General features: G+C 45.6%; 1 protein-coding gene across 3 annotated transcripts in view; it reads left to right on the forward strand.

Annotated features, from left to right (window-relative positions):
• LOC135916572 (cell division cycle and apoptosis regulator protein 1-like) overlaps nt 1-27497 on the forward strand; it is a 236534-nt gene that overhangs the window by 109677 nt on the left and 99360 nt on the right. For 2 of the 3 annotated variants that reach the window (XM_065450003.1, XM_065450004.1), the window contains exons 9-13: nt 3260-3569; nt 11662-11685; nt 16707-16964; nt 20268-20529; nt 26742-27019. In XM_065450003.1, the coding sequence (XP_065306075.1) occupies nt 3260-3569; nt 11662-11685; nt 16707-16964; nt 20268-20529; nt 26742-27019 (1132 nt within the window). The remainder of the gene's footprint in view (nt 1-3259; nt 3570-11661; nt 11686-16706; nt 16965-20267; nt 20530-26741; nt 27020-27497) is intronic. The other variant, XM_065450005.1, reaches the window with a different exon arrangement.

Below are 27497 nucleotides of genomic sequence, written 5' to 3' on the forward strand. Positions count from 1 at the left end.
GTCCACCCGGTTGTGTCCCTCCACGTGCGACAGGCAGCTTCGTAAAGCCTTAGGCCTAAAGCGTCGCTACCCTGACAACAACCGGCATCCAAAAAACAACACCCACAATGGGCGCAAAACAGGCAGCCGCGAGGAGACGTCAGCTCTGTGAGGTGGTCCTACTCCGCTCGGTGCACACAGCATCCGAGTTGACGGCGCCCACCGTCCCAGACGGTGTCGGAGCACCCGGTGCCAGGCCGCAATACCAGTCAGCCCGTAGTGGCACCCGTGGCCCGCGGCCACCCGGCTCCCAGAGCCGCGACTTCATCCGAGTCAAAGAGATAGAAGAAGCTATTTACATAGGAAATTCGGACCACCCACGAGGCTTCCGTACTCACTCGCTTCAGGCTTGCCACTGCTCCGCGGGCGCTCAGCCTCGCTCTCCCAGGATGCAGACCACGTGGCTCTCGTACCAACGAATGCCATTAAAAAAACACTTGCGAAAAGGCTTAGTATGTTGACATGTTCAAACACACTACAAGTATCTATAAACGTTGCTACACCCACCGCCGCCTCGCTCAAGAAAGCACGCCGCTGACGCTAGCGATCAAAATCCACGCTAGGCCTACGCTTCGGTTCAAACAAAGGTCTCGAACGAAGAAACACTTAAAATTATCGTCCGATGCCCCAAGAGTCCCACGTTGGGCAGCCAGATGTGGGGTCTGAAGTGGGGATATCTCACACCATACTCTTGGGACAAAGGAACGACAACACAGTAGTGCAAACAATCACAAGGGCCTTTATTGCTCCTTTCATACATTAATGCCTGCTAGCCGAGTTGCTATCCACAAAACATGCCAATGGGCGCGCGACAAATCTAGAATTCCGACTCACCGCGTCCTCGCGAGTGAATATGTTCGCTCCATGCTGGATCCCAACGCCTGGTCGTTCGCGTGTATAGTCACGCGAATCGTGGCGCGTTCGAAGGCGGCCAGGCGAGACGGTCTCGCCGAAGCATCGGTCGGCGCGCACGCGGGAGTCGTCCCCCGCCGTGCGCCGACCGGCCGGGAAAGAGGGCCGCTGCACGTGCGGCACTGCACGTCAGTCCCGCTCGCTGTCTCGAAGCCAAGCGAGCAAGCCTTGTCTTTCCCGAACCCATGTAACCTCGCAGCGGCGCGACGCTCGCGCCATCTCTCGCACCACGCTTGTACCACTCCGACGCTGCGTGCGCGGCGAAGCCGCACTACAGGAGACGCGCTATGCGGGAAAAACATCAGGGGAGGCGCGAGGGTCGCGCATCCCCACAAATGCAACTGTATATTTTCAAGCTGGCAACGCATAAATGGGCCGACTACGCCGAGCATGCGCCGACCTCGCCGGGCGCTATCATGCTGGTAGCATGTTTACATTTTGCCAGCTGTCCCGGCGTTCGATTTTGCAAACTTCAGGCAGGTTGTGGTTGTCTTGGGATGCCTGCCCATGTGACTTCCTATCAGAACCAGAACTAGCTGGCTGCCATCTAGCTGCCAGCGGGCTGCCAGAACTCCAAAAATCGAAGAGGCCCAGTATGTAGCTCCCCGCCGCAGCAGCTTCACTGCCATCCTCGCCCACCCGTCTTGCGTGAAAACACCGACGAGCACTGTTTCTCATTTCGGTACCAGCAAATCTCTGGGGTCGTCGAACGTGGCATTCACAGCTATTGCCGCCAATCCTATTGTGATAAGAATCTTCGCCTATCTGTTTCACAGCGCTTGGTGCCATCAGAAGCGTATCGCACACTTTTAATAGGCAATAACCGAAACATGCCGCTGTTCCCTGCTGCAAACTGTGTTCGTATACATTTTCCGTCCATTAGATCCCATGTGAACAAGAGAAGGCGCGAGGCGCGCACGCGATCGAGAACAGTATATAGCCGCCCGTCTTACGTGAAAATGACAGTACACACAGTTTCTTATTCCAGTACCAACAAATCTCTGTCGGGGTCGTCGCATGCGATCGAGAACAGTATATAGCCGCTGTCTTACGTGAAAATGACAGCACACACAGTTTCTTATTCCAGTACCAACAAATCTCTGCCTGGGTCGTCGCACAACGCATTCACAGCTATCGCTGCCATACCTATTGCCATAAGCATCTTCACCTATCTGTCTACAGCGCGTGGTGCATGGTGCCATGGTAGCATACTGCACGCTTTCAGTAGGCAATAATTCAAACGCGCCGCTGTTCCCTGCTGCAGGTAGCGCGATTTGAGCATCATGTTTCGCTTCGGCGGCATCCGGTGTCACTCACCAGCTCGATTTCATTTTGGTTTCCTGTCACCTTCTTAAAACACCTCGCAAACACCACACCACACCGTGGAAAACAACACAATGCGTCTCAGGCTGCCTGTGCACCATCAGTTCGACATGCATCGGCATCTCGTACCGCAACGACCTGTGTGACGCTTCACATTACGTAGATGTTAACGATCGTTGAGTCTGTCCAATTTTTTCAATTACTTCGGGCTGTACCTTTACCCAGTTTAGTATGTTTTTTTTTCCCATAGTTTTTTCCAAAACATGAACAAGGTTTCACTATATTTCGCATGACTAGCACTGCCGCATCAACAGGTGGCAGCGTTTACGCACTGTGATAAGATGGTGTGCTTGGCACTGTGCCAAGGATTCTGTCGCTTGTTAACGTTCATGAGTCTTGTGCTAGTTGCACGAAATTGGAGGTATCCCTGAAGGTGACGGCCACCTTTCTTGGCCATAGTCAAGGCAGAATGGCGTAAACGAACAGGGATGAGATAGAAAAACATGGATGAGCACAGTCTGTGTTTCTATCTCGTCCCTGTTCATTTGCGCCATTCTTCCTTGAGTATGCATTGCCAACATGCCCAACAGTCAGTATTTCTTGACCACTTGTGGAATAAAGTCCCTTGTTTTCTGTTGAATCTGGTATTTCGAACTCCCAATTATTCGGACATTTGGCAGTCCCCTTCGGGTCAAAATTATCGGTCTGCAACTGTATCACTAAATGATTGAAAGGGGTCCACCCTCTGCACAAACTTGGATGTTGTAAAGGAATTATGGTGTCGCAAGGCTCACTTAAATCAGTTCTAAACTCACCACAACACCATCATAATGTTAGCAAGTTTGCTGTAGAATGCGTTTAGATACGCTAGGTTTCTCAGCTGTCGCTATGACTTTGCTGCAGGCTAACATAGTGCTGTAGGATTTCATTATAGTACTTTGAGCTCATATTTGTTTCATTCCTCCTTTTTCTTTGAATGTTGCAGCAAGCAGCAATACAAGAACTCCAAACAGACGAAGTTCACCCAGTCGGCGTGACCGTGACATGCGGCATGATGACCGACGAGACCGTTACCGAGACCGCAACAGCAGTCGAGATTTTGACAAAGACCGAAGGCCCTATGATCGTAACCAGGACCGGGCATCTGATCGAAGCTCAGATCGAAACCAAGACAGAATGCAAGAGCGTGATCGAGTGCAAGACAGGGATCGCCTCCAAGATCGTGACCGAGATCGAATAATGGACCGTGATCGTATTCAAGACAGGCTGCCTGATCGGGTGCAAGACAGAAATAGGTAATAAAAAATTAAGGGAAAGGTATGCACTAATGTGCATAAAGTGTACCTTTACTGAGCTATAGCATTTGAATATTGCATTGCAATGGTCAAGTACGTAATACACTCAGCTGCCTTACACAAATTTAGCTAGTCTTTTTATTCCACTTCATTTGAATGCCAAAAAAAGTCTATAAATCGTGATTGCAAACAAGAATTTAGGTCCTATATTTATGTTAAAAAGTAGGCTTGTGTGAATATGATGATTACAAGATGTACTTATTGAGGGACGGCTCAAAGGCCTATAATGTGAAATAGGAAAGGGAGGGGAGAGGCGTATTCAGAGCCGTTCTAGAAGCTGCGCGTCCTTGGCGAAAGTCGAGAGCGAATCCAGAATGACACTGTCAGAATCCACCGAGCCAGTTTTTTTGTTTTTTTTTTCCAACAGCGTGCCTTCTGGCATAAAGAAATATTTAAACGTGTAGATACACTCCGGATTCTCGGAGGAAGTCCAGCAATGGCCTCTGCACGCCTGAAGGCCTGCTTGACTAGGAATACTTCAGATGAGGCTGTGTGGCAAGACTTGCTGGCATGCAGTGCATATTGAGAGTTTGTGTATATATATCAGTGTGTTTTGCTTGCATGATGCTTGAGACTATCTAATGCCCAGACTTGCTCAGCGTTGAAGTTCTGTTGGGTCGTCAGCATCAGCAGTTGTATAGGTAGAATGTGTCCCACAAGAACCCACTACAGGGTAGGTGACTGCTCCATCGCTGGTGCGTGGGTCGAAAGCAGCATCAGTGTACACTTGTTCATGGCTTGGTGGTCTGTCTGCCAATCTCTGCACGGGACGCACAGCGAATGCTGCCTAGCGGTGCGCATATTGGGCACTCATGTTTTGGGGCATTGGCGTAATGTCAACAACAGCAATGTTATCACATTGGAATTTGCAATGGCAGTTGTGGTAAAGTTTATATATCCTTTCCCATGTAGGCCAGTAGAGTACTGCCTTGTCTGGTGTTCTTCAGGCGTTCCTCGTGTCCTGCCTTCAATGCTTCAGTGGTTGCATGGAGGTAGGCAACTTCGCATAGCGATGTAGCTCCTGGTCACGTGTGTGTTTCGAGAGCCCTGTGATGATGTGGAGAGCTGATCTGTGGAGTACCTCTAGCTGTGTCCAGTGCTGAGCAAGCAGGTCATAACAGCGTGTTCTGTATTTCGGTCGGGAGGTCAGCAAAGCACTAACAAGTTTTTGGCACACATCGGTACCAGCACAGCCCATGTGGAAACAGATTCGTTTTATGAGGTGCATAGTGTTGTGCCATGTCCGACGAAGGTCTGCGAGCCACGCATCCGCTGTGCCTGTGTAGTCAATTGGTATCCTGAGACTGCACACCGATTTTTCCGTTCGCTGCAGTGTTTTGCCTCCGAGAGTGAACGCGAGGGCTGCTTTGTCCTGCGTTGAACCTGGGATCACCACGTATGTTGTCTGCTCTGGAGATGGCTGCATGCCAGTTTGTGGCAGGTAGTGGTCAATAACGTGAAGTGCCGCCTGCAGGGTCTCCTGCTGGTCATCAATTGGTCGTGATGCACTCCATAACGTGATGTTTACTGTGAAGCCCAGTTCAGAAATAGCCTCCAGTCGCTCAGCCAGGCCTATCATAGTCAAATTAAAGAGGACGGGTAACAGTATGGAACCTTGTGGGACACCCGCCATATTTGGGTAAACCTCCCCATCGCCTCCATCTACCCGTATGGAAAAAGTACGATCCTGAAGGAAGGAACGCACAAATTTGAGGGGGCGGCCTGTGATTCCGTCCCTCTCTGCTGTCTCGATTCCCTCATGCGTCATTGTCAAAAGCTTTACAGAGGTCCACCGCCACAAGGATGCTCGAGTGGCGATTTGTGCGACCGACTGTTTTTTGACGCAGTACACCTTCCCTCACAAACAGGAGGCTGTCATGAGTGCCAAGGTTTGGCTGAAACTCTGTCTGTGCTGAATGGAAGCGACCCTCGGTTTCTAGAAAGTGAGATATGCGTGTCAGGGCCATTCGCTCCTCCACCTTACACGTAGTAAGTGAGAGAGATACAGGGCGCATGTTCGATAGTACATCTAGCTGTTCGTTTGGTTTCGGTATGGGTGTGACTATCAAATGCTTCCATCCTGCTGGGATTTCGTCATTGGCCCACACTGTGTTAATCTCATCAAGAAGTTGCTTCTTTGCGTATTCTTCAAGATTCCTCAGAGCTGCCGACATCACGGCGTCGTGGCCTGATGCGCTGCGTGCTTTGATGGAAGAAAGTGCCTGTTTGAGCTCGAAGAGTGAGAATGGGGCCTGGAGGCCCTTATCAGTAATAGGTGGCGTTTTCCTGTAAATGTCGGCGTTCGAGGGCATCAACGGTTTGGGAAAAACATCTTGGCAGCATCATCTTGGAGCTGGCTGACTGACTGGCCAGTTTTGAGCAAGATCTTCGAAATAGCACTGCTTGTTTACGCTGATCTGTCTTAGCCTTGAACGTGTGCCGTACGTTATGGAGGCCAGTTCTTTTGTTGAATGATGAGCGGTGGTGGCTCCAGCGTTTCCGATACAGGCGCTTGGCGTATCTTCTAGCGACAGCAGTGCGACTTCGACAGCAGTGCGACGTCGAAGTCGAACATGGTCACGATGTCGGCGGCCATTGTCTGCGTACGTCAACTGTGCTCGCTTGCGCGCATTCGTGCACGAATGCGGTCTTGAGTTGCTCCGCAAATGCTCTTCTGTAGTCATCCCATCTGATCGTGTGCACAGTGCACCCGGCTGCAAGCTTTCGTCCCACGTTCAAAGTAATCCACAGTGGATAGTGGTCGCTGCCCCAGGCATCTGATCGCATCGCCATTCTTTCACGTAGGCTGTTGTGGACTACGTTGGGTCCGGGGTCGTATTACATTGTCCACTATGCAGGGCGGCGCGGGTGGTGTAGTCGGTGTCATTCGCGAGCATTAAGTCAGCTGACTCCGTGGCGTCTGCAAGTGCCCTTCCACGGGGCATGTGATAATCATAGCCCCACTGCAGATGCTTGGTGTTGACATCGCCACCTATCAGGAAGTTGTCGTTTGGGTAACGTCTCCGCAGAGCGCGAATTCATGTGAATGAGCCGCGTGTGCGGGTGCTAACTTCCAGGCGCATGTATACCAATACAGCCACCACCTCCGGCACGGCAGTCGAGTACTGAGAAGTGTCAATCTGCGTTTGCAGAATGTCTGTGCAAAGACAGACGCTTGTCCCTGTATCACAAATTTGTCGGCTGCACTGGTGATACCATTGGGCTGTGGGTTTCGGGGTCGTTTCATGTTTCGATGCTCTATTAATGGTTGGTAGTAAGCATTGAACTGTTGTAGTGTCCCATCTATGCCATTAATCTCTTGAAGTAAAAGTGCCAGGGGGTGTCCAACACAGTCAAACAAGAGGTTCAGTTCTGTTGCACAGGTGCCGAGCCGGTTGGTTGGTTCGGTTGGCGTCGTCAAAGCTGATTGTCCCTGGTGTTGTTCATGGTTGTCAGATAAAGGTAGCTTTGATGGCCTGGACTCGGTCATCAATGCAGCTGTGGCCATGCATTAGGTTTAGCAAGGCTGCCCGCTGGTGCCTAAAAGCGGCTGTAAAACGGCTAACAAGCAACGCATCTTTTCGAGGCTTGTCTCGACGCATGGCCGATGCGACACCGATGATGAGGATGTGCGACAGAAGAAGGTGAAACACGAACAGCACGCGTAACCGTCAAAGAGAGTCGGAGCGCCAGGAATAGATGTGTGCTCGCATCCGAACCGGAAGTTGATTTCCCTGTGTGAATATAAATTTTCTGGTTTGAAGTGAAGTCGAAGAAAATAGTAATTAGTGTTAGATAATTTCTGCCCCTGTCACACGGGCACCCGCAAACTCCTTTTAATGAGGGAGATGCACACTCAGTGGCAGACGGTTGCCCTTCTACTAAGGGAATTCAATGGAGCTTTTGGTCAAGGAAAAATTGGCGATACTCCTTAGTGGATGAAGCACGCACTCTCGTGCCCATACTGGTTGTTGTAAAACTGCAAATTTAATTATTATTTTCATTAAAATTAACGTTGCGTGTGTTTATAGCATTTCTATTGAATTAAAAGGTGTATCAAAATTCAGCCACAGCTATGCTTGCTGCTGCACAATACTCTCGACCTAGGGCGCTTGGTGCCATGTTTTTCTCGTCTTTCAGGCCAATTACATGAAAACAGAATCGGGTCGAGTTGATTTGTCGAGCTAGAATATGCCGGTTGAGTTCATGTAAGCGCTGCCAGTTGAGCTGAACAAGCGTTGAGTCAGCTTAGTCAGCCCGACTGCTTGGGGTAGGTTGACCCAGCCCGACCCATTTGCAGTGTGCATGTAAACACGGGCGATTCTGGTCCGTCAGCGCCGAGACTTGCGCAAAACCACTGTTATGTCGCGATTTAGGTGCTGGTAGCGGGAATAGTGTCAGGACAAGGCCAGGACAAGCACTGTGCAGTGCAATGTCTTCGTAGCGATAAGACTCATGAAGACGGCAGCAGGAACTGGAAGCACAGTTGAAACGCATTGGATGTCTCGGCTTGATGCTGTGTGCCGTCATTGTCCAGCCTCATCTGAAGCAAGTTCATGTAAATGCGGTCACGTTGGGACCAGTCAAACCGATTTTTTACTCAACCCGCTCGCGTCTGGTTCATGTAAACGTAGCCTTTATCGTGCCAGCCGTGCAGTGGTCAGTGTGGTCACTCATGACTGACACTGGCACGGTACACAAAACAAAAGGAAAGCTCACAAGGTCACCGTCCATGAAATGTAGCGATTTGAGTATATAGGTAGCAGCAGTTCGAGTCACAGAATGCAGAGCCTACTTGCCAGGCAGCAACGAAACACATGGGTAAGTACAGGGTGGCTAGAGTCACTGTCAGCACTACTACGTTTAGTGAACGCACATTATTTTTAACAAGTTGTATGTTTTTTGCATCAAATATATTGAATAATATATATCTACACTTCGAAGGTTCAACTCCCTTAGGAAATCTTGTGCTCTCTTATCCTAAAGGAGTTCGTGCGTGCCTTTGGGACATGGGTATTCAAAGTGAATAGTTCGAATAATTGTGGAATTTGCATAAAACCTTGACACAAGAGCCAGATGCTGATACTAAGAAAAGTTGGTTCTCCAAAAAAATAAAAATAAAGTGGAACAGGTTCATCTCTGGCGTCGGTTTATTTTCGAAGTGCTGTCAATCGGATATTTTAATTCAAAAATTCAAGTTTAACATTTCTTAACACTCTAGCAGCAAAGAAAATTTGCTTACAAGCTCTTTCTGACTGTTTTGCTTCATTCTACACTCTTAGGGAAGTGTACACCCTTTGGGGTGTATATTTGCCACACAACAATAATCGTCATCTGCCTTGCTTGCGTTTCCTTTCTTGAAAATTCTGCGCCTGCTACTTTCCTGTCGAGAATGCTCTATCATACTGAAAATGCGCATGCCGTTCATGACTTGGAAGTACCAGGGTCGCAGCATTAAAGAAAGGAAATGCAGACAAGACAACGATTATTGTTGTGTGGCAATATACAGCCCAAAAGGTGTAATTTCTTTTAAGAGTGTTGTTTAAATTTTGTGGTGGTTGAAACCGCGAGACCATTTTGCGTTCACCTGTCGTGCGCTGTCGTGATGCTCTGAAGTGCAACCTTAACTGCACTATGGTTTATGCTGTGGTGCACAAATTCAGCTTGGATGTTTTCCGGCTGCACATTAGCTTAACTTGTTCCATTCTGCAAGCACACAGATGAACGTGGCAGGCACATTTGCTGCTTTTGCAGTCCTCAGTGCTGCTTGTGCGCATGGTCTGTGGACTGATCACCGATGAGCAGCAAACTTTCTGCAACAGCTCTGTGTCCATCCCTGCTCCTGCCTTGGCTGTTAGGCCTAACCAGCATCGTTCGCTGGGTGTTGGCCACCAAAATTAGTTTAATGCTGTGTTGCCGCAAATCTATTCATAGATATGTTTAAATAATATCTGTGAATAATCGGGCATGTGCAGAAATCAGTAGGTGACAGTAAATGAATTTGCCTTGTCTTATGGCCTATGAGCTATTTGATGTCACTTACGAACCAAAACGAAGCTGTCATTTATACTTGTGGTAAAAATCTTAGCAGTAAAAATTTACAACACTGCAAATTTCGCATTGAGGTGTGGTTTCACATCAATGCGACCTGCGATGCCATGAAACCAGCTTTAGGGCAAAGTTCTCGATCATCAGCATTGCTGAAGAAAGGTAGACCAGAGCTGCCGGCCAAATATATGACGTGGACGATTTGTGCATCCACGAATGGAGACTGCTTTAGCAAGGATTTTGAAGTTGTATGCAGTTATATCCGCTGGTTATACATGCAGAGTTTATTTCTTTCCTGGGTGTGGTATTTGGGTTTGCAGCTTATACGTGGAAAAAGATTGTATGTTCATTTGTGTCGATTGAAAACTTTGAATACTGAAATTCAAGACGAAGGGAAAATAGAATGGCTTATTCGGCATAATATTAGATTGAATATTTAAACATATTGAATATTCACACAAGCTTATTAAGTAGTTGTGCAGTGTTTAGCAAACATCAAGTTCATTTGTTTTCTCTGTGTTGCTGTTTCTATACTTTTTATGGTCTAGAAAGAAAACCTTGAAACATTTTTAAAAAGTTCATGTGATGGCCAGTTTAAACATTGAGATAGCGCTACTGTCAGATATTCTGCAAATGAGTTAACTTTTGCCATGCTTGCCAGTCCCATTAAAGTGACTGTGCCTCTATTAAGCTCTGACCATACACAGCCGTCAGGATGCACTAGCACACATTGCATTTCATTGTGTTGCAGCCGTTTGGAGAAAAGATGCCAGAGCGCCATGTTGAAAGTTTTTGAGTTGCCATGTAAAGCAGCATCTTCAAAATGACACTCAAGCAAGTTGATTTATAAATATTTTTTTCCCTTTTTAGAAGACATTAAAGCACTCCTATTTGTTCAACTGCCACTTAATGTGATTGCTGCAACCTTGGTAGAACCTGTAGTAGCTTTAGCTTCAGCGTAGCATCATACATCACTTGGGCTGGGCATCGACATAGCATCAAACATCAGTGATGGCTGTGCCCCTGTGCTGACTACGCTTAACTAGTTCCAGAAGTGATGTTGGCTTACTGTGCTCATGTGAGGTCGAGTCACATGGGCGGGCCACCTATGTCATGCTGGTGAATATTTGCCAGTGGTAGCTCCCAGCATTGCCACACAACATGCTCTGCACACCTGATGCCAGAAGCACCCAGACATGATGGGGCATATGTTGACACATTCTGATAGCTGTGTATGGTTGGGACTTTATTGTAGTTGCTGCAACATTTGTGTTGGCTGCTACTCTTCTAGCACTATATTCTACTACTAATATTTTTCTCTTAAGTTGTACGGGGCACCTCTTGCTGGCTGCTGGGTGAATGATTGGCTGTGGTCCAAGCTCTCGGGCACGCGCTCGGCACACTCAGCAATCAGAGATAGCCTGGTTTCATGGGAAAAAGATTAAACCTTGAATGTTGTGGTGTCGGTGTCTTTTTCAAGGGCCACGGCTGAGTTAGAAAACCCATATTCCCAGAGTTGTCATAAACTGTCATTAGCAAATTCAATTGACCTCTAACCTTAAATAATGGTATCGACAGCTTACCAGAATGTGTCATACGATGTTGGTAAAAATGAAAAGGACATGCTTTATAGTGGCAGGATCACACATGTTTGTGATTTAAATAGTAATTGTCATTTTAAATTGTCACAGTCTCGAATAGCAGCATGTTGTGATGCTCAACTGTAGAATTTTGCACTAGCATTATACTAGCCTCACCATGTGAGAACAGATGGTTGTATGTCGCTTATGTGTTATAAAGTGCAGTATAATTTGTGTTTAGAAATGCATTTGTGTATTTTATAGACATTTGAACTTTTTTCATGCGTATTACAATGCAAAGAAGGTCAACATTTTCATACGGTGCTGCCACCATGGCATCCATTGCATGGTGGCGTGTATGAGAAAATTCTTGTAAAAAAATTTTTACGCTTTCTGCGTTACAGCTTCAGGATTGGGCACTCTGGACGGTGAGCTTTCCTTTGTATTAACCCTTTAAGGATAGTAATAAATGCGAAATTTTTTTTTAAATTTAGTATTTTTTATTCGTGGAAGCTATTTAGATAGATTTAGATATGTCTAAAAAGCATATCCACACTTGTAATTTGCACAAAAAAAGGCGTAGTTTATTTGAAAATAAAAATAATGAAAACAATACTGCTGAGACCTCTTATAACGTAACCACTTACAGTGCATGATCGGATATGATGCGGATTTTTCTGACTCACATTTATCTTCCCATTGAATGCAATGTGTATGCATACTGCTTATAGTGCAGCTGTGTAAGACAAAGTACTGGTTATAATGCGGTTGCCTGGAAACCCCGCAAACAAGCAGGGTAGCGAGCACGCTTCTCAATGAGGTGTGCTGGCCAAGTGGAGGGCTAGGAGGGCTATGCAGAAAAGGAGGAGAAGTGGAACAAACAAATAAACAAGGAATGGAGGTGGGGGAAAAAAAAGATGCATAGAACTGTGTCCCGAAAAAAAAGTTTAAACTGTGTCCTCAAAATTTATCAGTGTGGAACGTTGTCTACAGATGTGCTTTCGCCATTCCTACCAGTATATGCACCTACAAACTTTTGCTATACGCTTGTGAGGTAATTGCTGCCTGATCACCCACAAATTTGCTTCATGTGCGCTGCTGTTAGTGCAACCCGTGTGTGTGATCTCATGCCAGATCAACGTTTGTTCATCTATGGGTATGAACGTATATCAAAGCAAGCTTCCCGTAATCACATGCTACCTGACACCCCCGCCCGCTAGGCCTAACCAGCACAGTCTCATTGGGAGTCGGTGGCCAAAGGTGCGTTTGGGGCAGAGTCAATGAAATGCTTCGCAGTAGCTGTATGGCACTAAGAAAATGGAGGAACCACATCGCTAACGAAAGTGAGGGCACGTTCCAGTTGTATGCTTTGATTACCTGACGCATGCAGCAGCTTGGTGTACATGTTTTGCACTCACATGCCTTTGAAAAATTTTGTTTTGCTTATAGTGTGATACCACTTACAGGGCGCAAATTCATGACTCCAGTGACTTACGTTATAAGTAGTCTGTGCTGTAGTAATATGTAACAGAAGATGGGCTTCACTGTAGACAAGCATCTTCTGGGACTCACATTCTAGAATATAAAAACATTTTTTGCATAAAATAGCAAGTGGAATGAAGGCATCTTCTGAATGAAAGCGAGAAAAAGCTTCTGTCGTCTCAATCCTCAGAGCTCTGTTGTTGTATACAACAGATGGAAACATGGTGTCACTGTCATCAGAGCTGAGATAGAGAGCCTATGACTTGCCAGAGTAGGTTGATACCAGTTCTGCATTACTTCCACTTCAGGACGATGAAGTTTCAGAAAGCACGCATTTTCTTTCTGTATCAACACCACGGGCTGAAAGACTGGTGCTTTCCACGGGGGCTGCTATATTTAAGTTGAGTGTAGCCGGCACAACAGCAAGCCTTCCCTTAAAGAATTCATCTTTGCTGAACGTTGTGCGCCATGTAGTGTTGTTTTCTACAAATGTATTGAAATGAGTGAGCCAAAGACGTATCTAGGGCTCTGTATTGGGCCAAGCATTTATGGGTGAGCTTGAATCAATTTCTGAATTTTCTGCAAATAAACCCTTGACAAGCTGAGCACGCCTTCCGTACAGAGAGGGTTAAAGGAAATTGTCGCCATGAATATTGGTTGTCAGTCTCTATAAGTGCTGGTAGCATGTTGGCAGTTTTATGGTCATGGAGGAAGATAGACAGGAGTGCCTACTTGTCTATGTTGCAGTGCATTTGGAGCGTCCAGCTAATGTCCCAGCATTGCACTGCAACACGCCTAGCTTTGTACAGTGCTCTCTTCTACTACTGGCCTCCTCTCTTCGCCGCATCTTTTTAACAGGCTCTCTCCCCTACCTTTACTTGCCGTGGTGGTGTAGTGGCTATGACGCGCTACTAAGCCCGAATGCACAGGATTGAATCTCGGCCACTGTGGCCACATTTCAACCGGGGTGGTGAAATGCAAAAACTCCTGTGGTACCGTGCATTGGGTGCACATTAAAAACCCCAGGTGTTTACAATTAATCCGGAGTCCCTTACTACGGCATACCTCATAATTAAATTGTGGTTTTGGCACTTAAAAACCCATAATTTAATTTCTTCCTTTCTCTTTCTCCGCCAGCTGTTAGCATAAAATGTGCGGGCCGCTCTACAGACAGGACAGCAAGTAAATTTATTGTGCACGAGGACGTGTGCTGTCCTTCAACCAATCGAACTGTGCCTGCATTGCTAAACCCGGCAGTGATTGCGGAAAACAAGCCATTAAAATTTGCCAGCTCAATATATAAAGCTGGAAATAAAACTGGATAGGCCCATTGCTGCACTGAGAGCTCGCACTATTGTCGACGTTGTGACAGGGCACAGGCTCCAAGCTGGGCGGCTGTTTCTTAGGGTAGTAATAAACTTCAAAGCCACCTATGTGTTTCTCCACAAATCTTGAATCCGCAGGACATCACTTGGACTGCTTTTCAGGCGAGTTGGCACACCTGTATATCTTTCAAAGTATTTTTGTACATGTACCAACACAATTTTCAGATCTGTTGTTATGGACAGTACATTATTTAAGCTCTTGTTTATATTTATGTACACCTCTTCTTTTGTACAGGGTGTCCCAGCTATCATGCACCAAGCTTAAAAAGAAAGCGAAGTCTTCTATGTGGATGAAGCCAAGTTTATGTTGCTTGTAGCAAACTGAAAAAGTGCCCAGTACTTGTATTGCTCCAAATTAAGTAGTTTAATTATTTACCTAACCTTTCAATTATTATAGTACTTATATCAATACTCTACTTTAAAACTTTCAGAAACATCAATTTAAATTGTTTTATGATAAGGAGCCAACAAACACTGACACCAAATCTTGAATCCGGCAACATTGGTGCCTTCAGGTAGCATGTGTGAGTTTTTTGACCAGTTGCCTTTACCCAAAAAGATAATTCTCATGACGCCTGTGGCAGAAAGGATGTTCCACATTCGCCGCCAAGGTTTGTGAGTTGTGGCGCTGGGTAACATTCCCAGGGTTCTACTAGGAAACATAAGTAGCCAAGAAAGTGGATGGGGAGACGGCGTTGCGGTAGCACGATTGGTAGAGCATCACACGCGTAATGCAAAGGTTGTGGGATCGTTCCCCACCTGCAGCAAGTAGTCAAGTGTATTTCCATTAATTTATCGTTTCTTTATTTAATTTATTAAGCAAAGTAATTTCCCTTATGTTGTCCTCGGTGTCAGTGTTCATTGGCTTCTTATGATATGACTAATAAAAATCGGGCCCCTCGCTTAACCCCCTTTCTTCTAACTCAAATTGTTTGTGGCATGCTATCTCTTATGTGGCTCTTCTTTTTATGTTCAGAAGAAAGCCAGCAAAATGTTTAATCGTGTGTTTGTACGTATAACTCGCACCAAACATTTTTTAAATTTAACAGTAAAGTCGGGGTGCGGGTTGTTTGCAAATTTTGCCTTGAGGTGTGGCTTCTTGAAAGGGTACGCTGTGCTGCTGTGAAGCAACATCTCATGGCAAGGTTCACCATTCGAAAGTTTCATCACCTAGGGAATCCCACCCCTGTGTGTTGAAGCTCCTTTCTCCTCCTCTTTACGATTCACCATTTTCTGTTTAACAGTGCACGCAGTGCCAGCAAATGTGTATGTTACCTGTTCTTTTGACGTTCCCTCAGTCTGTACAAAGTGCTTTGCCATATGATGAAGAGCCGAATCACTGTAAAGATTTTTGGCTCAGTCGTGTTTGCTTCGTTGTCGATGCCCGTACAAGGGCTTCTCCGTCCGCGCTGTCATTTGAATACTACCTGTGAAGAGGTCCAATTCACGTCACATGTGATGTGACTGATTCGTGTGTAATCCTGCCAGTCAAGTGAATCCAGCTTTACCCACATCGCCAAAGAGGCGGGGAACAGAGCTGCTTGCTGAAGATGTGGATGAGTCATGCATTCACAAATGGAGACTGTCTTTGCAAAGAGTTGAAAGTTATTGTGTGGTCATTTTCGTGGGTTATATGGGCTGATTTTTTCGTTTTCTAATTTTATTCCCTTCACTTTTTTTTACTCCTCGTGATGTTTTAACAGGAGGGGGTGGGAGGGGCGCTGGTTATGCTTGGTGGCGGGTTATACGTGCAAAAATATGGTAAAAGTTGACCAGGCTTCCCACTTCTGTGCCGCAGCAGTGCTGCTTTCAAACATGCAGGAAATGACCTAATTTCACACTGTTAGACCATTTTGATCTAAAAAAAGACATGCCAAAATTCTTTGAGGTGGCTGCGACATTCATGTCCATGTTCGGTTTGGCCTTATGCAGCATATTGATAGCTTGTGCTGTGATTTTTGATAACTTGGTTTTGGCGGTCTGCTTGCTGCTGTCACAAGTGGTTGTTTGCTTTGATGCGATACTCGAGGCTAGAAGAAATGTGACTGTCATATCAAGGTAGATGCCCTGTTAAAGCAGGGCAACCACCAGGCCAGTCATGGGTCACATATCGTAGTTCCTTTGCATCATCATTCATGTTTGAGACCAGCACTGCTTCGATGTGCAAGCAGGGCATGAACTTTCTTTTAAATGGGAAGGAAGAATAACACAAGAAATAGTGCGCCACAAGTAATTAAAATTGTTGTTTCAGAATGTGCTCTAACAGTGTAAAAGTTAATGAATCACCATAAACTAAATAATTAGGAACAGTACAAAAAATACTAGGTCCGCCTTCAGATTGCTGCTAATAACATACAGTTGGTTCTGCATAGAAGGTTTCACTTTCTTTTCAAGCTTGGTGAATGATAGCTGGGAAACTTTCTACATATTCAGTCATTTAATTCGCAAGCAGGGTCTTTATTTTCTGTGTTGTCATTCTTCTGCAAATGATAGGCAGAGAAAACGGTGTGAGTGGCACTGACTGCTTTCTATTTTGCCATATTTGGCATGGACAGTGATTTGATTTGACTGTCTTTCATTAGGTCACCCATTCGAGATCTTAGATCAAGAGATCGGGATCGTGACAGGGAAAGGGATCGGGATCTGCGGGGTCCAGCACAGTCACCTGATCGTGACTATCGAGGGCCAGGTCAAGACCATGATGGCAGCAGCACTTCGTCATTGGCCCGCAAGCATCCCTTGTCACCTCCCCGACGAGGTGGTGGAGGCTCTCCGCCACGGCGCAAACCACGAATGATGCCTCGCTACGTGGTGGACATTCCTGCAGTCTGCTTAGAGCAGTTGAGTGTGATGTATTCTTATTTCCTGATTTTTTTGTTTTTTTTTTTCTAGCCTTTACTGAAGGGCATTTATTGCATGTTCAAATGATTTTGCAAAGGAGGGGATTTGCAAGTCTTGTTGAGTGTCAGCAGCGGTTTTGAAAGATTTGGTTCATGATATCTGTATCGTACAGCCCACATTTACAGACAGGACAAAGACAGCCATGTGTTGTTGCCTCTTCTTTGTCCTGTTTGTAAATTTAGGCTCTATGATACAGTAATCACATTGAATGTGACTTGGCGAACTTTTTCTCTGTGTTAGTTTTTTTTTCGTACAGTAGAAAAGCCCTAATGGTGAAACACGAAATGAAATAGATTTCATACTTCCGGCTGATCCCAGCATGGTGCAGGATGTAGAATTAATAGGTAGGGTGTAACGTACAGTGATAATAGGTTAGTGAGATCTACGAATCACCTCAATTTAAAGAGCGAAAGAGCAAAATTTTTCAGGAAGAAACAGGCCAACCTAGACGCAGTAAGGGTAAAAGCAGACCAATTCAGGCTGTTACTTGCAAACAAGTATGCAGCCTTAGAACAGAGAGATGAAGATGACATAAAAATAATGAATGAAACAGTAACCAGGCTGCGTTCAGAGGCAGCAATTGAAGTGGGAGGTAAGGCACCAAGGCAACCAGTAGGTAAGCTCTCCCAAGTAACAAAGGGCCTAATAAATAAACGACAAAGAATGGCAGTGTCTAACTAAAGAGATAGGATAGATTTCGCGTAACTGTCAAAACTGATCAACAAAGAGAAAACAAGGGACATATTATAATGTGAGAAAGACTAAGGAAGCCCTAAAAAATGGACGCAGCATGAAATCGCTGAGAAGGAAACTTGATATAGGACAAACCAAGATGTATGCATTGAAAGATAAGCAGGGTAATATCATCAGCAATCTCGAAGGTATAGTAAAAGCAAAGGAATTCTATATTGACCTGAACAGTACTTGGAGGAGTCGGGATACCTGCATTAGAAATGGTCATGAACAGGATATAGAAACTCCTCCTATAAATAGCGATGAAGTCAGAAGGCCCTTGCAAAACATGAAACGAGGAAGAGCAGCAGGAGAAGATGGAATAACAGTCAATTAAATCAGACGGTGGAGGCATAATGCTTGAAAAACTGCCAGGTCTCTATACGAAGTTTCTATCAACCTCAAAGGTCCTAGGGAACTGGAAGAATGCAAACATTATACTAATCCACAAAGAGGGAGACGTTAAAGAATTGAAAAATTATAGGCTCACTAGCTTACTTTCAGCCTTATATAAAATATTCACCAAGATAATTTGCAATAGAATAAGGGCAACAGTGGACTTAAGTCAACCAAGGGAACAGGCTGGCTTCAGGAAGGGATACTCTACAATGGATCACATCCATGTCATCAATCAGGTAATTGAGAAATCTGCAGAGTACAATCAGCCTCTCTATATGGCCATCGTAGATTACGAAAAGGCATTTGATTCAGTAGAGATACCAGCAGTCATAGAGGCATTACGTAATCAAGGAGTACAGGCCACTTACGTAAATGTCTTGGCAAATATCTACAGAGATTCCACAGCTACCTTAATTCTACACGAGAAAAGTGGGAAGATAGCTATAAAGAAAGAGGTAAGACAAGGAGACACATTCTCTCAAGTGCTATTCACTGCATGCTTGGAAGGAGTATTAAGCTATTAAACTGGGAAGGCTCAGGAGTGAGGATCAACGGCGAGTACCTCAGCAACCTTTGGTTTGCAAATGACATTGTCCTGTTCAACAACACTGGAGACGAGTTACAACAAATGATTGAGGAAGGAACTTAAGAGAGAGAGTGTAAGAGTGGAGTTAAAGATTAATATTGTCACGTAGTAGTGACGGTGAAAACAAGCAGCAAAACTGGGAATGACGAAACTAGTGTTTTATTTGGGGAAGTTGTGCCCTCAAATACAGGCTACACTTAAAGAATGGTGACAATGGCGAACACAGTCGGCGATCGGCAAAAATGTGATCTGCCAGCCAAACACATCGGCTTTTATACACGAGTCATCAAAGGTTCCAGAGTAATCGGTTCTGCCCACATGTCTTCCCGAAAGTTCTACACAATTCACGTCGCACATGCAGTCAGATTACACAAGCTTCGGTGACAACAGAACGATCGATACCATTCGAGAAACTTCCGTTACATGCAGGTGCGTCCCGCGCAGAGCGATAACATTCGTTAGACGGTGAAAAGTGCTCACCCGTAAAAGATAAGTCCACGTGTCAATATTTAGACTACAAAGATAATGATGAATAGCTGGGCAAGGGAACAAGAGTTCAGGATTGCCACTTACCCTCTAGAGTCTGTGAAGTAGCACGTTTACCTAGGTCAGTTACTCACTGGGAACCCTGATCATGAAAATGAAATTCATAAAAGAATAAAAATGGGCTCGATCGCATATGGCAGACATTGTCAGCTCCTGACTAGAAGCTTACCATTATCATTGAAAAGGAAGGTGTACAATCAGTGAATTTTACCGGTGCTGACATATGGGGCAGAAACTTGGAGACTGACAAAGAAGCTTGAGAACAAGCTAAGGACTGCGCAAAGAGCGATGGAACGAAGGATGCTAGGCATAATGTTAAGAGAGAAAGAGAGCGGTTTGGATAAGAAAGCAAACAGGTATATCCGATATTCTAATTGACATTGAAAGAAAAAAATGGAGCTGGGTGGGTCATGTAATGCGTAGGTTACATAATCGGTGGGCCATTAGGGTTACAGAAATGGTGCCAAAAGAAGAGAAGCGCAGTCGAGGACGGCAAAAGACTAGATAGGGCGATGAAATTAAGAAATTCGTGGGTGCTAGTTGGAATCGGTTGGCGCAGGACATGGGTAATTGAAGATCGCGGGGAGAGGCCTTCGTCCTGCAGTGGACATAAAATAAGCTGATGATGATGATGAAAATGTTGGCAGTAATTACACTGTTGATATTAATTTTGGGATGATATGACTTTCCAGACCGCTTGGTGGAACTCATTCCATACAATGCATTGTTATAACTGGCTTGTGTTTTAAGTGGTCTGTGGTGTACTACTTTTGCAAGTCGTGCCTGTGGCTTCCCAGTAATGCTCAGCTCTCTGTGGGGATCTCTGAAAATCTGAAGGACATGAGCCATTTTGCTTGGATTTCAGTCAGATTTTCTACTGAGCTGCTGAATGATTGATTGAGTGATTCATTTTGTGTTCACATGGGAAGCTTAGCTGGTCCATATGCCAAGTAGTTCTCTCTTGTGGTCTCTTCTCTAGGCGGGAGCTTGGTGTGGTGGACTTGCGCAAGCGCTATCCAAACATGTACATACCATCAGACTTCTTTCATGCGTACATCTGCTGGCAAGAGTGCTTTCCACTACACCGCCCCTTTGGCCTCAACTACCCGTGCTGTTTCCAAGTGCTGCCGAAAGACACCTGCCCTACTCCACCGTCTCTGCTCAGTGCAACCCATTTGGAGTCTCCATTGCCTCCGGCTGTGTTAGACCCATCAGACATAGATTTTTCCTTCAGTGCCAAGGTGAGTGTACTGTAGATTGCTAGACATTATAATAGACAAAGGAGGTCATTTGACCCACTGAATTTGTCCTACCACATTCCTGCTAACTCTCCCGATTTGGCCGGGAGTATCCTGAATTTGAATAAATCCTCCCGATTGTATGGACGCCGTCATAAATATCCCCAAAAGACTAACCCAACCCCAATGCAAGAAATGAACACACACACACAAAAAACCTGCATCATGCAGCACAGCTTTCACTTTTATCTTTATTACATTGAAGACCCCGTTATGGGGTATTACAATTGCAGTAGAGCCTGCATCCTAATTGTCCTTACGCACTAGGTAGCCAGCTGAAGTCAAATTTAAATGTAAGTCATTTCTGCACGGGTAGTTTTGGCTTCATTAAGTTTGCTTCAGCTCGAGACGTGCTGAGAAGGGTGCTTTAGGCAAAGGTCTATCCATTGCCTTCTCTATTTTTTCAGTGCCAGCGCAAACGCTCGCTTTCTTCCCAATGGGAGCCATTGGTGCGCCTTAGTTCAGTCAGTTGCCGTGATGCAACGCTACCCAGATGGTGTGACTGCTTACGCCATGTGTGCGTCAAAGCGTGCGTCGCTGCCATTTCGGTGGAGAAGCGGTAGACGCTCCGTCCTGCGTCTGTCAGGTTATCATGCTTCTATCAGTCCCTCTGACTTCTGTCGTGATGCGCCACCCAGATGGTGCTCTCCTCCACAACTGGAAAGCAGGTGTGAATGCTAGCCTATGTGAGAGAGTGGGAAAAGAAGATAGGAGAGGGGTGGGGGTGAATAATCGGATTGGCCGTATCTGTCTGGCATTGAAAAATTTAGAGAAAGTGATGGTCTATCATGCATTACATAATGGCGAGTTCCCTTAAGCCTTTCATTAGAGTGAGAAAATGGTTGTTCTTTTTATTTATTTATTTCAATAGTACTGCCAGCTTCTGGTGAGAGACCTTAAGCAGGAAGGGTTATAAACATGAACAAAAAAAATAACACTAAAACAATACATTGAATACAAGCCACAGAAGTTGAGCAGAATGAAATAGCACTGAATTGAAGACGTGAAAAGCATGTCATTTGCAAAAACACAGCATTTAGTGCTAACAATGTGAGAGTATCTCCACAAAATATTAAGCAAGCTGCTCTTCACATTGCGTTGGCAAACATTTAGAGATAGAAAAGCAGAAAAACATATGTACGACGTGTAGCAAATGCTTTCACAACATATCTTTTTAGACCAACGTAGTGAAATGGGGTGTGTAAAAATACTTCGGCAGTTGCAGAAGCATAAAATACGTGCGTGCGATCACTTGGAAAGGCAGGCTGAAAAAAAAAGTGTGTGTGTGTGTGGGATAGGGCTGTCAACGTACTTTGCACATTTTATAATTTCTTTAAGCACTTTTAAAAATGAACCTGTGGTGTCACAGGCAACAGCCGCAGCAGGCAGTTTATTCCATCCCATATTACAGTAAACTCTCGTTAAGACGAACTCAGTTAAGCCGAATTCTCACATATAACAAACAACATGGGAATGTTTGTTCGATTTTCCATGGACTTAATGCAAAAAAATCCGCCTCAGACGTGCCGTAAAAACGCACGTATAATACGAGGTTTTTTCCTATTATTAGCATCTCAAATTTTCGCCTCGTGCTATATGTGGATCCGAACAAAAATTTCAGTCAGAAATGTGGGCTAGAAGTTTTGGTTTCATTATTGCTGTGTGGCTATTGGCCTCGAGCTCCACCACTGGAAAAGCTGGCGCCACCGTCGGCGTGACATGCTATTAGGGATCACGTGGACATAGCGTCCGCGTCGGCTGCTTCGGGAGCGCTGAAGGGAGCTGAAAACGAGAGTTTAAATTCCCTCGTAGGCTGCGGTCCTCATTTAGTGGCGAGATTCTCCCGCTTCGAGTGTATCCTTTACAACGCTTGAAAGCACCACAATAGGTAGTGGCTGCCTTTGAAGGCGCGCAACATGGTAGGCTATTGCTCGCTGCTGCAGTGCCGCACGTACGCAACGGAGCCTGGTGTCAGCCTTATTCGTACGTAGCCGCAGGACAAGAAGCTGCGTGAAGCTTGGCTCGCGAAACATAAAACCGGCAAACAGTCATCGGCTACAACTCGGGTATGCAGCAAGCACAGACGCGAGGAAGATTTCTGCTACGGCACCGGGTCTGCAATGTTCGAAAAACGTGCATGGAGACGCTCGCCCGAGTCCGCTGCCCGACCAATGTCATGACGGTTTGGTTTATGAACTGTGAGGATGCGCGACCCTCGCGCCTCCCCTGATGTTTTTCCCGCATACCGCGTCTCCTGTAGTGCGGCTTCGCCGCACACGCGGCGGTCCGAGTGGTACAGGCGCAGTGCGAGAGATGGCGCTAGTGTTGCGCGCCGCGAGGTTACTAGGGCGCCGAAAGGAAGGCGCTTGTTCTCTTGGGTTCGAGACAGGAAGCGGGACGGTCGTGCTGCACGTGGGGCAGCAACGCTTCCCCGGCGGGTCGCCGAACAGCGCGGACATTCCGTGTGCGCGGCGACCGGTGCCTCTGCGAGACTGCCTCGCGTGGCCGCCCTCGACACCACGATTCGCGTGACCATACACGCGAACGACCAGGCGTTGGGATCCAGCATGGAGCGAACATATTCGCTCGCGAGGACGCGGTGAGTCGGACTTCTAGATTTGTCGCGCGCCCATCGGCATGTTTTGTGGATAGCAACTCGGCTAGCAGGCATTGATGTATGAAAGGTGCAATAAATGCCCTTGTGATTGTTTGCACTACTGTGTTGTCGTTCCTTTGTCCCAAGAGTACGGTGTGAGAATGCCCACATCAGACCCCACAGAACTTGTCGATGCTATAGATACTGGCAAGTTCATTGGAGTGGAAAGGGAGCGGTAAGAAGCACATTAAAAAAAAGCATGGCATATGGTCATGTTTGTGTTATGAATTAATGCACTGGATTACAAAAAAAGAAGCAGCGGGAAATCGCGCGCTGAGAACACCGATAAACATACAGTGCGACGCAACTCGAGAAATAGTATTGAAACGTCCAAGAATTTAAACGAGGAAAAAAAAGATTGAATCGTTGCGACGGCACATCACAGTCCCCGTTGAAGTCTCTACAATTAAATTATTTTTGAACAACTCTGATAGCGCCCACGCAACAATGGTTGCTTGTGTACTGTCAAATGCTCATATTCTGTGGCCTAAAGCTCATGGCACAGTACGAAAACGCGCACGCGGTGAAAGCGAAACAGTGCGCGGACAAGCATGCAGACGCGCAGTAGGTCGCTGCGAACCTGTGCGATCGCAGCATTGAGGCCTCATTCTATTACGCTCCATTCAGTTATACAAACACTATAGGAACATATTTCACATAGTTTGCTCTCAGCGTTTACCTACCTTTCACGCAAGAAGCCGGTTCGGGAGACTCCATCGTGGCGACCGCGCGCAGTGGCGTTCACTGTACGTATTCGGTAAAGAGATTCGGCAGGCGCATGGGATGCAGGCGCCATGGGAACGACTTTCGATAAATGCATAATAACACTGGCAGCGCCCTTCGCCGAGATTTTACAAGAGAAGTGAAACCGAGACTGTTGGACATGTGGCTGGCCTTCAGAAATGCGCTTTAGAGAACTAAAACTACTTGGACTCCAAACCAAAGCTCACTAGTGAACAGCTGGCATCATTTTCAGGGGTAATTATGACCGCTGAACACCGTCATATGGCAAAGCCGACTACATAATTTAATTCTTGACTCTCTGGGAGTCTTTTAATCACAAAAATTTCACCGACGATTACGATACTCTCTAATGTGAAGTTTGAGTGTAGTTCAATACGTGCTTTCCTTTCGCGATATATTGACGGGCGCGGACAATCTGTCTTGTGCAGCACATTGCAAATGGAACGAAGAGTGCCGTGACTATCTCGCTAATTGGGAGATCGTGAGAGGCAATGCGTGGGCGCAATTCACAGCAGCCGCTGCAGACAGACCTCCAGTGATGCAGTGCTTTGTTTCCATATAGACGACGCGCGCTTCTCTGGCACCATCTCATAACCATCATCGCTGCACAGCCAGTCTTGCACAGCACTACACTTTTCTTCTCACGCTTTCGCCATACCCTCCTCCTGCACTTTCCTCCTCACGCTCTTTTTGCTGTTGCAGTTTTTCATCTCCCACTGCACTCAGCATCCACTTTTATCCTTCGCTGTGCTCATTCACTCGGTTATGTGGTGCCACACCGACACTCGCCACACGAACAGGCGTTTAAGAGCTGTGCTCTAAAATTTGATGTTGTGAGCATGGCATAATGACAAGCGCAGCACGTTTTGTTCTTGAGCATGGCAGTAGGTGACAGTCACGCCCCTTTTCACTACAGTATACACACATTAGTTTGCAAAAAAGGTCCATCAAAAATCGTATCGCTGGAGCTAGAAAATTTAAACTGATTCTAAAAGTGGAGTGCCTAGACTAACAACTGGTTGGCACGAAGGGCTTAAAAAATGACTCCAACACATCGAAATCAGCTATTTAAAGCATCGATCGCCGGTGATCGATCTGAATAGACGTGGTAACGAAACAGTCAAGTTCACTGTAATACAGCAGTGTAATGCAGTGAAGAATATGCAAGCAATTTCAACAAAGCTTATTAAAGGTTGAAAAGGACCAATGACTTGTGACATAGTATGTGTTCCCTAATTATGCAGGCATGCACACACCATCTCCAGTCATAGTATGAGTGCCTAGACATCTAAAAATTACAGGGCCTCTTAAGATCTCTCTTAAGAGGTGAACGGCGAAAGCCTACTCTTCCTCCTCTTATGATTCGCCTCTTTGTCTTTGCCTCTCCTCTTTCTCTTCTTTCCTTTAGTCATTACTGCTCACTACAAAGCATTTTTAGTAATTTGCAGTCAATTGTGGTCATTACAAGCCGTCTTTAGACATGTTGGTCATATCATAGTCATCAGTAGTCATTACATGTCATTTCAGTCATTATTAGTCATTATTGGTCGTTAGTAAGCATGTTTTGTTATTTATAATCAATTGTCGTTACAATTCATCATTAGACATATTGGTCATTTTGTAGTCATTTCTGCTCACTAGTAAGCATTTTAGTCATTTGTAATCAATTGTGGTCATTACAAGCTTTCGTTAGACATATTGGTCATTTTGTAGTCATTCGTAGTCATCATTAGTCGTTACTAGTCATTAATAACCTCTACCAATCTCTATTATATCATTACCATTCTCTATCACTGTCAATCATTTTTCATTCTTTAATCTGTCTTCATATGATGTGATGATGCTTCAGCGGACACTCCGGCGGTCAAGTTTGTTGACACAAACCATAAGCCTAGAAAGGCTTTCGCCTTAATAGTTCTAGTCCCAGCTGTTTCTGATGTTGCTTTGGCCCAGAAAAAGAAGTATCTTTTTTGTTATTTCCACCCCCTGCTTTGCAAATCTCCTGAATTCCGAGGTTTCCAGGTCGGCAGTTATGCTGCTGATGATGCTGTGCCTCTTATAGCCACATGCATAAGTTCATCGGCAGGAATGTTCCTGACATGGATCTCCATGAATAACTTGTGCAGAGCCTTTTCAATATGAGGTACTTTTAGCACTTGACAAGCACCTGATTGCATTACACTACCTTTGCCTTGATGTCAGCCTTGTTGTAAAGAATTGTACTACTCAAAAGTGCTTCATTAAATTTTTGATTACTGCGGAACTTATGACTTCTCATTTTGTTCCACTCTATGTAGGATAGCCACGTTGTCTGTAGACTGGGTCTTTGTGCGTCTAACTCATAGCATTGGCACACACGTGGAGCAGTGTTGGGTGACAAATACAAGACAGGATTTCCAAAGGCTGTGTGCGGGCCAGATGGGCCAATTGATTGCACATTTTTAATTGTCCCAATGTTTGCTTTGTTACATTAAATCAACTATGTATTTGCATGGTGTATCCTTGACCCCTCATACCAATCAGCTAAATGGATTTCTTCACTGCTCTTATGTGATTGAGCAAGTGAGCGTGAGCAGAGAGCAAAGAATAGTAAACATTCTGCTTAAAATGGGTACTAAAAAACACGGCCCATGGTATTGCATAGTGTATCATTTCATATCATATCATAGTGTATCATTTGAATACAAGTATATATTAACATAGTAATGTTTCAGAAAAAGGAAACTGAAGTAGGTGCATTGCTTTTTACAAATAGGTGATGCTGCTTTCAAGCCCATCTCTGGAAGAGCTGTATCAGCAGACCTGTGCCCTGGCTGAGGATGAATCTCGATTGGGGACTGCGATGCACCCAGCACGTGTGCTCTCCTTTCTGGTGGGCCTCAAAGGCAAGAGTGAGACAGTAGCCATTGGGGGGCCATGGTCACCATCCCTTGATGGACCGAATCCGGACTCCGACCCTCAAACACTGATTCGGACAGCTGTGCGCACCTGCCGTGCCCTGACTGGCATTGACCTCTCGGCCTGCACCCAGTGGTCAGTGCTCATCTCTTGTTCTGTTCTCGCTCTGCCCCTGTTTAATCACTACCCTTCTGCAATGCTTATTACTTCTTGCTATTCTCTCTCTTATACCTGCCGTGGTGGCTTAGTGGCTATGGCATTGCACTGATAAGCATGAGGTTGCTGGTTCAATTCCTGGCCGCCGCAGCTGTATTTCGATGGGAACGTATTGCAAAAACGCTCATGTACTTAGATTTATCTGCACGTTAAAGAACCCCAGGTGGTCAAAAATAATTTGACGTCCCCCACTACAGCATGCCTCATAATTATATTGTGGTTTAAGTCCCCCACCACAGCATGCCTAATAATCATATTGTGGTTTTGGTATGTAAAATGTCATAAATTAATCTAATTTCTTTTCATGTTTTTGCCTGTATCCATCGCAAACAGACTCAACTGAATGCTCATTTAAAATTTTGCATCTCCTTAACTATTGGACCTATTAGTGCATATT

The sequence above is a fragment of the Dermacentor albipictus genome, chromosome 1 (genome assembly GCF_038994185.2).
Source record: "Dermacentor albipictus isolate Rhodes 1998 colony chromosome 1, USDA_Dalb.pri_finalv2, whole genome shotgun sequence".
Classification (NCBI taxonomy): domain Eukaryota; kingdom Metazoa; phylum Arthropoda; class Arachnida; order Ixodida; family Ixodidae; genus Dermacentor; species Dermacentor albipictus.